This window comes from Sprattus sprattus (assembly GCF_963457725.1).
Source record: "Sprattus sprattus genome assembly, chromosome: 16".
Classification (NCBI taxonomy): Eukaryota; Metazoa; Chordata; class Actinopteri; order Clupeiformes; family Clupeidae; genus Sprattus; species Sprattus sprattus.
Window position 1 is genome coordinate 6,766,292 of NC_137914.1, and position 16,567 is coordinate 6,782,858.

Sequence of the window (16,567 nt, forward strand, 5' to 3'; positions counted from 1 at the left end):
TGTCAGGAGGTGTGGTAGCTGATGCAACAATAGTCAGCTGCAGACACACCCTTTGTTCATTACACTGTTAGCCTCACTGGATGGCCTTCTATGAAGGTGAAGGTGTTCATGGAGGAAATTATTTACCTGCTAATGCCTGAAAAAATGGTCTGCTCAAAATCATTCCACACTCACACTATATCAGCTATATAGCTAGCTATCTATGGTTTCTTTATAAGGTAATTCATGGGACCCTGATACTTTATTAACCTGAGTGGAAAAGACATGGATAGGAACTTCAGCCAGTGCAATTGCACAATTTCCATCCAAAGTAACACAATGGGTGATATCGTGATTTCTATTAAGTTACTAATAAAAACGCCAAAGCATGGCCTTCCACTGTCTTGCCCCTGATGTGAAATCACACAGCGCGTAATAACTCTCTATTAATACCCTTCGTCGGCCCTGGGGAGCGCATGCAGCAGCAGAAATAGCAGGTACCCACCGCTTCTTTTAACATCAGCATCAACAGTGGTAAAATTAGAACACAGTGACGCCAACCTACGTCGGTGCTCCTGCCCAGGGGAGGAAGCAGCCAGGCAGAGTATGCTTGAGAGGAGAGGGATGGGGGGAACGGCAGAGAAGGAGAGACAGAAGATCCTGCCTGGAAATAATCTTGAGTGCAGTGATGAGAGAGGGAACAGCTTGCTGCAATTCCATAAAAGCAAAACATGATTGTTCCTATTTTCAGATCACTTTCCACTCATGCGGGGAGCCTACAGCATTTCTCTTTCAGAATGTAAAAAACATGCACATGGGAAAACAGGAGTGCTGCCAGCAAAACCAGTATCTCTAGTTGAATATGATTATCAAGCAATGCTAGCTAATGTTTAGGCTGGGGAGGTGAATAATGATCTATAGGTGCGTGGAAGGTAAGGCTATCACTGTAAGAGGTGAATAATGATCTATAGGTGTGTGGAAGTTAAGGCTTCTGTAGGTGCGTGGAAGGTAAGGATTTCACTGTAAGAGGTGAATAATGATCTATAGGTGTGTGGAGGGTAAAGCTTCTATAGGTGTGTGGAAGGTAAAGCTATCCCTGTAAGAGGTGAATAATGATCTATAGGTGTGTGGAAGTTAAGGCTTCTGTAGGTGCGTGGAAGGTAAGGATTTCACTGTAAGAGGTGAATAATGATCTATAGGTGTGTGGAGGGTAAAGCTTCTATAGGTGTGTGGAAGGTAAGGATTTCACTGTAAGAGGTGAGTAATGATCTATAGGTGTGTGGAAGGTAAGGATTTTACTGTTAGAGGTGAATAATGATCTATAGGTGTGTGGAAGGTAAAGCTTCTATAGGTGTGTGGAAGGTAAGGCTTCTGTAGGTGTGTGGAAGGTAAGGCTTCTATAGGTGCGTGGAAGGTAAGGATTTTACTGTTAGAGGTGAATAATGATCTATAGGTGTGTGGAAGGTAAAGCTTCTATAGGTGTGTGGAAGGTAAGGATTTCACTGTAAGAGGTGAATAATGATCTATAGGTGTGTGGAGGGTAAGGCTTCTATAGGTGTGTGGAAGGTAAAGCTTCTATAGGTGTGTGGAAGGTAAGGATTTCACTGTTAGAGGTGAATAATGATCTATAGGTGTGTGGAAGGTAAAGCTTCTATAGGTGTGTGGAAGGTAAGGATTTCACTGTTAGAGGTGAATAATGATCTATAGGTGTGTGGAAGGTAAAGCTTCTATAGGTGTGTGGAAGGTAAGGATTTCACTGTAAGAGGTGAATAATGATCTATAGGTGTGTGGAGGGTAAGGCTTCTATAGGTGTGTGGAAGGTAAGGCTTCTGTAGGTGTGTGGAAGGTAAGGATTTCACTGTTAGAGGTGAATAATGATCTATAGGTGTGTGGAGGGTAAAGCTTCTATAGGTGTGTGGAAGGTAAGGATTTCACTGTAAGAGGTGAATAATGATCTATAGGTGTGTGGAGGGTAAAGCTTCTGTAAGTGTGTGGAAGGTAAGGCTTCTGTAGGTGTGTGGAAGGTAAGGCTTCTGTAGGTGTGTGGAAGGTAAGGCTTCTGTAGGTGTGTGGAAGGTAAGGCTTCTATAGGTGCGTGGAAGGTAAGGATTTCACTGTAAGAGGTGAATAATGATCTATAGGTGCGTGGAAGGTAAAGCCACATACTGCCTTTACCCAGATGGATCTCCAGCGTTATTCCTCATCTCTGTGTTTTAACATAGCCAGTGATTTTTTTTTCGTGATAGTTTTGTTACAATTGTGATACTAATAACATTTGTTTATGTATGAAAATGATTTCAGACTCCTTACATTTGGACCACAAGTAGTGGTGAATTTGCGCCACTGATTTCTAAATATTTCCTTATGCTGAAAACTGGATACAGTTGGTTATTGTTATCCATTTCTAAATAGAAAACAAAATACATAACTCTGCATCTCATGAATGATTACTTATTGATCTTGTTCCCTAAAAAAGCTACATTGAGGACCGATATAGAATCCTCTGCCTTGTTTTGACGTCACGTTTTTACAGCTCAGTCTTCAGTCTTAATCACTGAAAGCGCATTGTCAAGAAGCATTTTTAAATACCTAATAAAGACTAATGCTGTGCTTATTTATCTTTCATTTCAGTCGTCTTTCTTTCCTTTAAAACCCCATTCTGGATGAATTCCCCCCATCACCTAACACACACTTGAGAACCAGGCATGTTTATTTTATTTACAGGTGACTGGTCCTTATAGAAATCCTTCTCAGACTGAATGTATGCCATTTAATTTCTTCCTGCCTGAGTGGATCAGCAAAAGGATGTCTCCCTGGGAACCTTGGTAATCCCAATACTGCTGATAATAAAATGATACATTTTTTTTTTTAAGTGAGCCTATTGCTTTACTGTGCAAAGGATTAGGTTGTATTTAGGAAACATAGGATTTTAAGGGTCAAACACTGAAGAGCATGCATTATGGTTCTGCTGGGACTTTATATTGTTGATTTTGTCAAAAGGTGTTCAGGTTATACATATTTTTTTCTTTCTACCGGTTTAATTGTTTTTTTCCCCCTCGTTTCATTAAACTGTGATTGAGTGAATTGACTCAGCTCCAAACACCTAATCTATGATATAATACTGCCATCTGATGGATAATTTTGGTATTGCCGTAAAATAAACTTCCACCGTTACATAAATAAGTGAGTGAGAGGGCAAGACCCATATGGTTTTAAAATAGATAGGTAGACTAATTTAAAATATATATATTTACAGGCGAACTTCTCTCAGATGAGAAGTCACTGCATCATTGTCTTGCCCTATTGTCCGAGGGTCACGATAGAACAAAACGGGTTGAAAAAACAATGTCGATCGTGGCAAATTACCACAACACGATACATGAACTCTGTCTGGTTGGCATTCGCGCTTAGATCAAGGTGAGGGGTGAAATGCATATGCTGCCATCAGTTTTTGGCCAAAGTCCTTTAACATTGCAGCACAAGAGGAGGACACAGTGCCATAGGACTGCTATAGGTGAAACTGAGCAAAAAAAAATGCGGTTTAGTGGACAGTCATTGAGCCCTTCTCAATCGAGAATCCAGCGATTAGCAAGAAGACCAAGCCATGCTTCTTTCCACAGAAACACAGCCCCTTCCACACCACAGCCCCTTCCACACCACAGCCCCTTGCACAACACAGTCTGCATGCCAGACAGATCGTATGGCCTCCACTGCGGTCCAATCCGCAAATCACACATAACTCCTGGTCCATATTACCCCTTACACACACCATCTTTCAAAATTATCTTGTGTTAACATTCTGCCCAGTGCTATGTGAGACAGAATGTTAACAAAAGTTGAACCTGATATGTTGACAGTTACATTCGTATTGATAAAAGGGAAATATCGATACAAACTAGAAAATGCATTTCCTGAAGGAAATACCAGTGCATGAAATGCAAAGGTTAAGAAAGGAAGAAGAAAAGAAAGAAGAGTGAAAGAAGGAAAGAAGAGTGGAAGAAGGACAGACAAAAGGAAAGAAGAGTGAAGAAAGGAGAGAAGAGCGGAAGAAGGAAAGAAGAGTGAAAGAAGGAAAGAAGAAAAGAAAGAAGAGTGAAGAAAGGAAAGAAGAGTGGAAGAAGGAAAGAAGAAAAGAAAGAAGAGTGAAATAATGAAAGAAGAAAGGAAAGAAGAGTGAAGGAAGGAAAGAAGAGTGGAAGAAGGAAATAAGAAAAGAAAGAAGAGTGAAAGAAGGAAAGAACAAAGGAAAGAAGAGTGAAAGAAGAAAATAAGAAAGGAAAGAAGAGTGGAAGAAGGAAAGAAGAGTGAACAAGAGTGGCTCTGGATGAAGAGATAAAGAGAGAGTGAAAATATTGAAAAAAGGAGATAAAAATGGAGTGAAGAAGAGAGATTGAGTGTGAGAGAAAGTTGACTGAGAAAGATGGAGAGATGGAGAGAAAAAAAAGTAGAGAATGGATGGTGTCTTAATGTTCCTAGTTACAGTTAAATTGAGAGGGACAGAGAGAGTAGAGGTTCCTTTGATTTGGTGCAGCTGTCAGTGAAGCACAGGTGCAAGCCAGTTTAAAGACCCTATTATGATGTCATAATGGCCCAATGTAAGTCAATGGGAGAAATTTATATTTGTTTTTCTTTAATATCTTAAAAAGTATAAAGTTTAGAAAAGTGAAAAATACATAGCATAAGTGTCGTTTACAAGACCTACGCGTCAAAGTTTGAATGAAGTTTCTACGTTAAGCGGTTCGGGCTGAATTAATCGCAGAAAAAGGTAACAAGAAGAAGAAGAAGAAGAAGAAGAAGAAGAAGAAGAAGAAGAAGCCTAGGAATAACAATACAGGGCATTTCATGCACTGTAATAATCTTAAACTTTAACAACAATTGAACATACAATGCAAATAATGTAATTTCATGATTCTCATCAGAGTCGATTCTTTTCTCACCAATGCCTACTCCGTGGGTTACCACATGGTTTCTCTCCATCACCTTCCAGTTGACACTCCATACAATAGGAGGCAGTATGGTCGAAGCAACATCCGGACCACGTTGGAGAAGAAGTGGAACGTTACGTAGCATTAGCCGATTAGCTCGCTAGTGTGAGAGAATTTCGGCTCTCGTCAGCTCATCGCTTTCCACCAGTCCTGAAATCCAGGAACTGCTGTGCATTCAGCAGCCATGAATCGGCTCGGTGCGCTGTTGATTTTACCAGTTTTACTGGAATCAGTGGTTTCAATTTCCTTTTTTCTACCGGTCAACACAAGGAAATGTTTACGGGAAGAGATCCACAAAGATGTGCTTGTGACGGGAGAGTATGAAATCGGTGAACAACAGAGCACAAAAACTAACCTGAAGGTGAGTGTTACGCTAACGTTAGCTGGACATGTCGGTATTTTAGCGCAGATAAATATCAGAACATCTCTCGTGTTCTTTTATAACATGTGCACTATGTGAACGACATCAATGCTATAAGAATTAGTGTTTTGTCACTGACAGGCCTACCTACTTAAAACCACAACAGTAGCTCTGTGGCTAGCTAGCTTGTGTTAACGTCAGTGGATGATGAAGGCCTACGAACAAGCTAGATAGTTTACAAGCTAACTTCTATGCAATATCAAGCTAGCTAATGGGCTGACAGCTAACAGCGGCATCTTCCTGGTTTGTTGGGACTTCGCTAGGTAACTAGTTAGCTCAGGCTGGGTAATTCACTTCGAAGTTCTATTCGAAGTTCACTTAGTGGTAAATATGGTTGGTTGTTAGATATTAAAAAATGCCTTCGTTGCACCCATTCGGTTGCTAGATTATACGTGTCTGTAGTGTGGATCTTGGTAGCTTGCTAACCTTAGCGTAAAGGCCCAGCAAGCTGGCAACCATTTGTATGGTTCATTCAGGATGTTACACGTCAGTCTTATTTGTGCTAATAGCTGACTGGCGGTTTACCGTACGATGTCCAAATGGGCATACGTGAAAAATATACTTATTGGCAAACATACCTGGATAAGGATGGCCTGGGGATGTTAAATAGAGAAAAAAGAAGAAAAAACGAGACCTCATACTATACCTAAGTGAACATGACATCTGTCTGAAACAAATTAACCCTAAATACCCATGTTGCCACAGATCCTGCATACCTGACCGTGTTATTATTGATGATTCGCAGTAGGATCAATCGAAATGTTTAACTTATAAAAACCTCTCCCCATTTCTTAGATCACCGATTCCTCCGCCCATATTCTTTATTCTAAAGAAGATGCCTCGAAGGGAAAGTTTGCCTTTACCACTGAGGATTATGACATGTTTGAAGTTTGTTTTGAAAGTAAATCTCCAATGGGTAAGTTTGTAGTAAAGATGTTGGACTTCAGAAATTTTGTAAGGTTGAAAAGTAATTTGTATGACTTTGAAGTGTCTGGAGCCATATCCTAGTCTCTGCCAAAAGTCCTTGCTCCTGGTATGTTTTTGGAAACCGTACGGATAAAGCACACTGTCGCTCTTCAACATTTGTTATGTTAAGCATGCTCTTTATGTTGTATTATTAGGGACTGGAAGGGTCCCTGATCAGTTGGTGAACCTGGACATGAAGCATGGAGTGGAGGCAAAGAATTATGAGGAGGTTGGTGGCTGACAGTAGTAAACAATGGTTATTTACGTTCTCTGTCTTAAATGTGTCTTTTAACGTTGGTACAATCGAATGTTGTGAAGACACACACACACAAGGAAATTGTATAGCCTGTACTTAATGTCTTTAAACTTCTAATGGGGTATACTATACATATCTTATATGTGGGTACATGCTGTATGGAAGTGTTTCTCAATCTTACTGGCCTGCAGTAACTACATATGGAAGCTGCCTCCAGCTTTAGCCTGCTTTATAAGGCCTATACTCATCAGATAAGCTGAACAGCTAATAACAAACAGCTTAAATATGGACAGTTCTGTTGAATTCCCACGTGCAGTGTTGTGAAACACTGCAGAATTTGTGCATGTGGTCTCAATTGCATGCTTCTGCACAAACCATCCTTCTCTGGGAAACGGACCATATGGTAACCAAGGTTATCGTTGCCCTGTCAGATTGCCAAAGTGGAGAAGCTGAAACCTTTGGAGGTGGAGCTGAGGCGACTGGAGGATCTGTCGGAGTCCATTGTCAATGATTTTGCGTACATGAAGAAAAGAGAGGAAGAGATGAGGGACACCAATGGTAAGACCATAGAATGGTGCCAGTTGTGGCACTTATTAAAAGGAAACAATGTTATCTGGTAATGTAGTTCTGTTAAGACTCCACAAGTAGACACAATTGATGTTTTTAAGAAAATCAAAACTCCTTATTGAAATGTGTAAAGCTGATCGTTTCAGTAACAATACTGTTATCTGTAAGTATTTGTGAACTTTTGGCATTAGCCAAACTTTATGGCTGCTCCTCAACACCTTCTATATGTTTGTTTGTTTGTTTGTTTTAACCAGAATCCACCAACACCCGCGTCCTGTACTTCAGCATTTTCTCCATGTGCTGCCTGATTGGCCTGGCCACCTGGCAGGTGTTCTACCTGCGCCGCTTTTTCAAGGCCAAGAAGCTCATTGAGTAGAGTGAGACTGGTTTGCTCAGGGGGGTCCAATCATCCCTCCACACCACCACCACCACCCCCTATCCCCGGCCCCCAATCCCCCCTGCCTGCTGCACCCCCTCCTGGCTGGAGGGATGTTCCGGCAGTTGAGGGCTGGAGATAGAGAGAAAAAGAGAGGGAGAGGGAGAATTCTAGTTCCAGGGGAACACGAATGCACTATTGGTTGTTCTCCTATTGCATATTTTGGCGGTCAATTTTTTTTGAAAACTTTTTTTTTTTTTTTTTTTTCCTCCTTGCTTCGTTATTTTGTTGTAGTATGCCCTCAAACATGTGTACACACTCATTTTTAAGCTATTGCTATGCCTTTGCTGTCTGTAAAAAGACACTTGGTGCATATTTGGTATAATTGATAAAGATGTTTTCATCAACCACTGAATGTTTTTGTCTGGCAGCGGGCTAAGGATCTCCTAGGTTTGGATTTTCTTTATTTTTTTTTATCACTGTTAATGATTTGGGGCTTATGTTGGGTTTCCCCAAGTTATGGAATTGACTTCTGACACACCAACTTTCAACTTATACAACAATCAAGTTTGTTTATAGTCCTTGACAAGATGGGTAGATATTGGTTTTAAGACCCCCCCCCCCCCCCCCAATTCAGTACAATGCCACATATTTATATGTATTGCATTTGCTCTTTGATAACATGCAGACATTGAGAACATATAGGCAGTGAATATGTAAGTGTGAAAAATGGCTATATTTCCAGAGGATGTTTCCTTCCTGAAATCTGATGGTAACTACACCATGGCTAAAGTTTGTTTTGAAGACGCACCCATGATGATCTTGCCTGAAGTGTTTTGTTGCGACGTGGATATACGATAAATGTTACACCGTGAAAACTCCTTTAGTTTTACTTGACAACTAATTCCAGCAATGAAATAGTACATGACAGCATGTTGGTATATTAACAGTAATGAACAGTTCCCCACAAATTCCTGAATTCTGTAATTATTTACATTTTGAATGTTGCAAATGGGTTTTTCATTCAATAAAAAATACAAACTTATTTCCATTTCCGTCACCTAACATGTTTAAATTTGGTTGGTTGTGCTGGTTCTGATCACGCAAACCTGTCGTGAAATATGGCAATACTAATGATAATGAGAATAAATTATCTCAGGGAGAACGCTTTTTTTGGCCACCTGTGCTAACATGATGCATGCTATAAATATGACGATACATAAGATCTTATATCTTAAAACAACTCCACAATTATGATTGTTTAACTGTAACCATAATAATACCGTTCCTCTCTCTTTAATCATTAACTCTTAACTTGATCCTGAATTAGTGTGTTGCCGTTCCTCTGTCTAATTATTAACTCATTATTAACATGATCTTGAATGAGTGTTACTGTTCCTCTCTGTTTCATTATGAACTCCTTGATCCTGAATTAGTTCTGCTTTATGAGAACTGTACGAGCTGACAGATAAACACCCCTGTTGTAGGCCCCACCATCTGCCAACTAGGGAGAAATCTTTGCATAATATTATGAATACCTTCACCATTTTGTCGATTCAATCTTTAATCTCTTAACGAGTGAATGTGTATTCTCACAATTTATGCACGTACTGTACTGTACTAGTCAGGTCATCCTTGGGAGAACTGACTGCAGGCACTACTGAGGCGGCAAAAATCAGATCATCCTCACAACAACAAATGTCATCATGAGCTCTGAATTTGTAACATTTAAACTTAAAATGGATTGAGCTTGTTCCCTCTTAAACCATACCTTGCATCAAAATGATACTGTAATGACTTAGAGCTACTTTGGCAAGTTGTGTCAGAAACAACGTAGAGCATTTGAATACGCAGAACATTTTCTGAGCAAAAGCTACATTATGACTATCCTACGGTCTGCTGTAGGGAACTAAAAACGAAAACAAACTAATAATAAACTACCATATCACTCATTTGTTAAAAGCAAGGCTTCACTGCAGCATTTCCACAGGAGAATGAGACTCGGGGAATAATTGAGATGAGGAGGGCGTATCTGTTAGCGTATCTGAGGCTGTCATCTTTCTTTAATGAGTGTTTACACTTGATCAGTTATAACAACAGATTGCCTCAACCTGAAAAAAATATGGTATCCTGTAGTCACATTTCTGCACTTCAAAATGAAGAATTTCAGTTTTCTTCTCCATCTCTTGAAAATAAATCTTTTCACCTTGAGGGTCCATCACTGTGCAGGGTGCTGAGCAGTGTCTTTAGTTTTTTGTTTTACTTTTCGAATCGTTTTCACAGAAGACGAATTTTGATGTGAAGTTGCCAACTGTAGCTGCATCTGTTTTTTTCGTAGATTCTTTACAGTATCCTTTAGAATCTTGACTTTCAGTTGCAAACGTCTGGATTTTTGTTGAGCATGTTTCAGTTTTTTTTGTAAAATCGCGATTTTTTCATTGCTGCTGTTAAGTTTTCCAGTCAATTGTTTTGGGGAATCCTTGATGTAGTACTGATGGTCATCCAATTGTACTTTTGTTGTAGGTGACGCCTGATTGTTTTCTGAAGAATTGTTTTCCAGTTGCTTAGGTTCTTGAACATCCTTTTTTTCACTGACTTTCAAACTTGGTGGTTCCCTTGATTTTATTGCCTAGATGGTTAAAAAAAGACATTGTTAACATTCAAAAGCACTTAAAATTCTTGCTGATATAAGACTAACAATGTTACAATGGATAAAACATTATAAAATATAACAATGGTTATGACAAGCTCAACCAACTTTTAAATCAGAACAGAAGTACAGAACAGAGTATTTTCAGAATAATGTAATTTTCATACATTAACAAGGGTTGCATGTTTTTATAAGGGGTGTCAAATAAATAAATAAATACTTGAATGAGTCCATGCGGTTGCCTACATTGAACCTACATCAACATCAACCTTAACCAAGCGTCCCATCAGTCAGTCAGCCACTCCAGCTCAGACTGAGAGAATCATGGCACACTCCAGCAAAAAGCAAATTCACTAAATTCATACAAATGCAAATGCAGCAGGTAAATGGAAAATGTGGATAAAAAATACATTTAATTTTAGTATATATCTACTATATACTCTCTATCTTGCTCTCTCTCTCTCTACATATATACAGTACTGTATATATTTTAAAGTGAGAACTTACCTTTCTCAAATGTTTTGGAAGGCTTTTAAGTCGCGTTGGAATCACGTCAGCACGTAGCCGGACAACCTGGCCAGTTCTATCGATATCCCTTTCTATAAAATGGTCAGAGCAGACACGAGAATGTGAACTAGGCTTCCATTTTTGACGATGGAGATGAACGAGCCAGGATTTCCGTCTGTCTGGATCAATTGGGAAACTGTGAAATGACAAAGATGGCTGTGATGTTTGTAGCCTATATTATCAATAATCTATAAGGTTAAATGCAGAAGCATAAATAGCTTGTGTTTTTTTGTCTTCTGGTATCGTAGTTGAACAGTGGGCAAGATAATAATTAGGCCTAAAACTATGTTTAATGTTGGCCTAATATAGTGGAGGCAAATTAAAAATGACAAACTTCACTTCTCTTTAAAAAAAACTTAAACAAAACAGGCTTAAGTTAATTATGAACCAAAAATAGCTTCAATGTCAGACAGAATAAAACACCAAACTGAAATCCTCCCTACTATATACATTCAGCTACGCCCATTAATTCCAAGAAGGCCATGCAGTCTGTTTGCATGTATGTGCCACTGATCTTAAAAAAAAAAAAAACTGGATAGAGCATGGTTTCTGACAGTTTCAAAGTGAGGCCACACGCAAATCTTGGCGGCCATTTTGTTGGGACCACTTTCCAGCTTCAGACCAATGATTATGACGGGAGATGGATGTTATATACAAGATATTTAATGAAGTTTTCATAAACCTTGTTATTAGAGCTTGTGTTTGCTTGAATACAAATATTGAAACTTGTTCCTCTATCGTATTTTATTAGTGTTGATGATTAGAACCTGGCCAATTGGTAGCTTTCAATAACTTGATTTCAATAATTTTAGTTATAAACACAAGTTTAAAGGTATTTGCAAGCCAGAACATGAAAATACACATTGTGGGAATGTATTTGTTCCACTATAGGGCTATAGGTCAAATCATGTAATATGTCATAGGCTGGCTTATAGGTAATATGTCGAATCAAACGTACTTACGAGTGGAAAGTACGTGGAAATTGTCTCTTTTGCTGGGATTCTTCATCTTCGCTGCCCTCACTTGCACTTCTATTGCCATCCTGAAGTATTTTCCGTTTTTTTCGCTTATTGCAGCGGTAAGCACAACACTGTGTCCCATTTTTACCCATTGCTGTAACACAGGCTAGATTTGTTTCACGCAGGTCAAATTGGGCGCGCTTCGATTCTCGCAGACGGAAAACAATAGGATGCTCTATCCAGTCTGTATTGAGATCAGTGGACATAAGTCCCTCTATAAAAGAGCCAAAGAATAACCTGCTCGTTGTCTATTCACTAGAATATCTTTTTAACTAACTAGTACTCTAGTACTGATGGCAAAGACCTTTAACGGATAACGTTTTGGCCACATCTGTACAAAGTTGTCAACAATGGCTTACTCACGCATGAAATGTTCTTGGATGACATCTCTTTAAGGCCGACTCTTCGTCTTCGCTGCCTTCGCTATCACTTCTGCCGTCAAGCTGATCCTGCCTGCTTTTCTTTCGTTTGGAACAGCCATAGGCACAACACTGTGTGCCCCTTTTAATATGCCTACTAACGTTACTCTGTTGCTGACTGCACGACATGGGTCCTACCAATATGGCGTCTTGAAGCTTATTAATATCTAGCTTCAACTAAACAATCATTTTGAAGCCGTCTTTATTTCTACAATGAGCATCAATCTGATATTAAATTAATGTGTAATCATACACGTGCCTGTTTCACAGCGAAGAACATAACAAAGCAGGATGCAGAGAAGAAGGAAACGTATTGTAATGGTAACATTTTAGCGCCCCCTAGTGGCACTTTCCCCACATACGTCATTTTAATTGACCCGGATGAGATGAGAGTAGTTCCGTGGTAATATCGCTGTCAACGCTGGACCAATGTTTTGAGAGACTGGCTGAAACAAACAAGTTATCTTGACATTAACTGACTTAAGAAACTATGCCCGGTGCTGACAAAGAAACAGATCTTTCGGAACGCGTAGAAGCCTTCCTGGCTGAGCTGAAACGTGGCGGAAGTGGGGCAGGACCACTCCGTGGTGCTGGAGAGACAGCCAGAGAAACCACAGCCCTGTTACGGAGGATCACAGCTCAGGCACGATGGAGCAGCGCTGGTCAGTGAAAATATCCGTCAGTTGTTGGTGCCCTGAGATCAGATTGACTTCAAATAACATAGCGAACAGTTAGGAAGTTATCGTCATTTATTGAATTGCTAACTGATCAAATGTATTAAGAGTTCGGGAAAGTTGGAAATGACATGCGCCTGTTGCATATGGGAGCATTAATGATGTTAGCGATAATGACTTGTGTACGTGAGGCCTATGAACTCACTCTAATCATGGACGGATTATGAAATCATGGGCCCCTGGGTCTGGACATGTAAAATCCCCACCCTCCATGTGGTCACAAAACAGTCCTTAAATGTAATGACGTTTGACTAAATGACTAAATTCACCTGTACCTAAACAGGATTTACAGCCCACATACACTTTTTCTAACACAGTGCAGGTACACTCAATTAAAGCCAACAGCAAAATACACCTCTTTCAACCACAAATAAGAGATACATAACAGCGACTCCACGCAGAGGCTCTGGCTTAGGGGCCCCCTGAGCTCATGGGCCCCTTGGCCTGGGCCGGGTAGGCCCGTTCGGTTATCCATCCCTGACTCTAATGTGGTCCCATAAATTGCAGGGGATCTGATGGAGATCATACGCAAGGAGGGGAGACGGATGACCGCTGCTCAGCCGTCCGAGACCACGGTGGGTAATATGGTACGCAGAGTGTTGAAGATCATCCGAGAAGAGTACGCCAGGTGGGTCATGGATCATTTCTCTAGAGTGGGCAACTACTCTTTTTAAAATAAAAATAAAAAAAGGAAAGAACGGTATGCTTTCTAAAGATATTATTTTGATGCCTTCAGGTTGCGAGGGAGTAGCGAAGAGACTGACCAGCAGGATTCTCTTCACAAACTTCTGACATCTGGAGGACTGAGCGACGACAACTTCAGAGAACACTACTCGTCACTTAAAGCTAACGTGATAGAAGCAATCAATGAGCTCCTCACAGAATTGGGTAATTCCTAAATTTGTCGCCTGAAGCTGCACTTGAACTTCAAAACAATCCATCTGTGAGTTACTAAAAGCCCAACTGCTGTTCTGATGTTTTACAGAGGGAACCACAGACAATATCGCCATGCAAGCTTTGGAGCACATCCACTCCAACGAGGTCATCATGACTATCGGACGTTCGCGCACCGTAGAGGCCTTCTTGAAAGATGCAGCACGAAAGCGCAAATTCCATGTCATTGTGGCTGAGTGCGCCCCCTTCTGTCAGGTATGTTTCTGCTGTCTGTTCCATTATATGGACATTTCTGAGGATCTTATTGCAGTGTTTCCCCTAGGTTTACAGCTGGGGTGGGCTTACAGTACAAACACTTAAAGGTGCATTAAGGATTAATAGCTATTCGCTAAAGGTATGCTAACAGCTAAAACTAACGAAATCTCTTGAAATGTGCTGACTTTGACATTATGACAAACTAATTACTCAACGACTGTCCTTACACAGTCAAACATCAATCATGTGCAACACAAGACTAAGCAAGACGGCAAATAAGCTACTTACTAGATCAGCAGAAGGTAATCAAAGTCAGGTCGGCGGGCATCGGCAGGCAAAACTACAGAAGGCAGTTATATGCCTATCGACCCTGCTATGCCATTGGCACGGACGCAATTCTCCATATTAAAAGTCATTGTAGCGCCCCAATTTTTTTTAAGCTGTTATTTTAAGGTTAAACTGCTTATCCTAACCCTAATCCTGAAGCATAATTGTTGCATATTGTGCCTTTAAAGGAATCTTGGTGTTCATGTGTTTAAACGGGGCGCCCCCCTGATAAAATGGCAGGGGAAACACTGTTATTGACAGTACATTTTTCCCATTCCTTCCAGGGCCATGAGATGGCTACCAGCCTCTCGAAAGCTGACATTGAAACAACAGTCATTGCTGATGCTGCCATATTTGCTGTAATGTCTCGGGTTAATAAGGTGAGAAATACATTCAAACATCACTTGTCAACTGTTAAGTAACAATTAAATGGATTTACACATGTGATCTCTCTTTCTCTCTCTCTCTCTCTATATATATATATACTGTATAAATATGCTTACTCCATTGGATTCTGCTTATTAAGCATGTATACATTTTCTCCAGTCAGTTATTATGGTTGGTTATGTTGCTTGTGGACTGGCAGTGTTTTGGATAGTAGGGTATTAGTCGTCTCTCTGTCTCGCCCCAGGTCATCATTGGCACACATACTGTGCTGGCAAATGGAGGACTGCGAGCTGTAAATGGGACTCACACACTGGCATTGGCTGCCAAGCACCACTCCACTCCACTCGTAGTGTGTGCTCCGATGTTCAAGCTTTCACCACAGGTAAAGATTTTAATATTCTAACTGACGTAAGACGTACACAAATAGCAAGGTGGAGCATGAGGGTGGATCATGAAGTTGACATCATTTCTTCGTTCAAAAACAAAACAAAACATGGGCTTCATGGTTCTACTGCTTGTCTATACATTCCATCCTCATACTTCTTCTTTTCCCTTAACTGTTTTCATTTAAACTTTTTGTTTTGCTTATTTTAATGAATTATTCCGTAATAAAGGTATTATGCTATGGCTGAAGGTTAAAGTGCTTTGAGGCATTTACTCATCTGTTTGGCTGTTGTCCCCGTCTCCCTCTTCAGTTCCCTAATGAGGAGGACACCTTCCACAAGTTTGTGTCACCCCAGGAAGTGCTTCCTTTCACTGAAGGTAACAAACACCGTCCTCTTCTGTACGTGTGTCACTCAAACGAACACGCTGTAAATAGTCCAAATTGGAATTCTGGGTTTTTTGAGCTGCATGTTTCAATGCTGAAACTGAATTGGTAGTTGTATTACATGGCGTCAGATTCCCATGTGGCCGGCGAGGCTTCAGGGTCTCATGTTGGTCTTCCTTTCCAGGTGAGATTCTCTCCAAGGTGAACGTACACTGTCCTGTGTTTGACTACGTCCCCCCGGAGCTCATCACTCTCTTCATCTCCAACATCGGGGGAAACGCTCCCTCGTACATTTACCGCTTAGTGAGTGAGTTGTACCACCCCGAGGACCATGAATTGTAAGACAAGCAAATAAAAAAAGTCAGCACATCTAACTTCATTTGCTTGTGTTTGTTTATCGAGATCCTGGCATAAGGATGTCGATGGCATCTGCCCACTGAAAGATTACTGTGTTTGCGAGCTGCCGCGGATAATAGGCAGAAATGGCATGCATCTGCAGGTGCCTTTGAAATATGCTTTTGGGGCGGTAGCAAGACGAAAATCTATACTCCATGTCAGTACTGCCGGTCTACTGATGTGGACATTTGTAGAATGGGCAGTAATGTACGAGTAAATACTTTACATTGTCATCAACTTCAAATTAAATTAGTAATTCAGAAACTACATGTCAGGATATAGGGTAAATCAATTAAACCACATTAATGAAAGTAAACTGCCTCTTTACTTTTCTAATCTAGCCTGAGTAAATCAAAAGCCTCATCAAAACAGCTCACCAAATCACATTGCCAAACACCTTATATACGGAAATCAATTTAAAAGTAACTTTCTGTTGAAAGTGTGTTGTGAGATATTTCAGGAACCCGGGTATGCTCTGTACATTTCTTTTAGGGACTATAATGACATAGTAAAACATTTTGACAGTTTTGTTGAAATAACCTCACAAGCATATACTACTCTTTGGTTATCGTACACTCATTTGTACATTAATTTATTTTG

At 40.3% G+C, this 16,567-nt stretch overlaps 2 protein-coding genes and 1 long non-coding RNA gene across 3 annotated transcripts; 2 read left to right on the plus strand and 1 right to left on the minus strand.

Moving 5' to 3' along the window:
- Nucleotides 1–5,065: 5,065 nt before the first annotated feature.
- On the plus strand, nucleotides 5,066–8,595 carry tmed10 (transmembrane p24 trafficking protein 10). Its single transcript, XM_080854315.1, has 5 exons — nucleotides 5,066–5,325; nucleotides 6,181–6,301; nucleotides 6,507–6,580; nucleotides 7,039–7,165; nucleotides 7,429–8,595. Exons 1-5 carry the CDS (start codon nucleotides 5,149–5,151, stop codon nucleotides 7,548–7,550), a joined length of 621 nt encoding a protein of 206 aa, XP_080710441.1. The 5' UTR covers nucleotides 5,066–5,148; the 3' UTR covers nucleotides 7,551–8,595.
- A 1,030-nt stretch (nucleotides 8,596–9,625) lies between these two features.
- Nucleotides 9,626–12,365, minus strand: LOC308377894. The gene is made up of 3 exons (XR_013968958.1): nucleotides 12,150–12,365; nucleotides 10,708–10,903; nucleotides 9,626–10,179 (listed from the first exon to the last, which is right to left on the minus strand). It is a non-coding gene; the product is annotated as an uncharacterized lncRNA (long non-coding RNA).
- A 253-nt stretch (nucleotides 12,366–12,618) lies between these two features.
- eif2b2 (eukaryotic translation initiation factor 2B, subunit 2 beta) lies at nucleotides 12,619–15,950 on the plus strand. The gene is made up of 8 exons (XM_080853678.1): nucleotides 12,619–12,867; nucleotides 13,447–13,567; nucleotides 13,676–13,827; nucleotides 13,925–14,088; nucleotides 14,700–14,795; nucleotides 15,047–15,184; nucleotides 15,498–15,564; nucleotides 15,756–15,950. Exons 1-8 carry the CDS (start codon nucleotides 12,696–12,698, stop codon nucleotides 15,911–15,913), a joined length of 1,068 nt encoding a protein of 355 aa, XP_080709804.1. The 5' UTR covers nucleotides 12,619–12,695; the 3' UTR covers nucleotides 15,914–15,950.
- The last annotated feature ends 617 nt before the right edge of the window (nucleotides 15,951–16,567 follow it).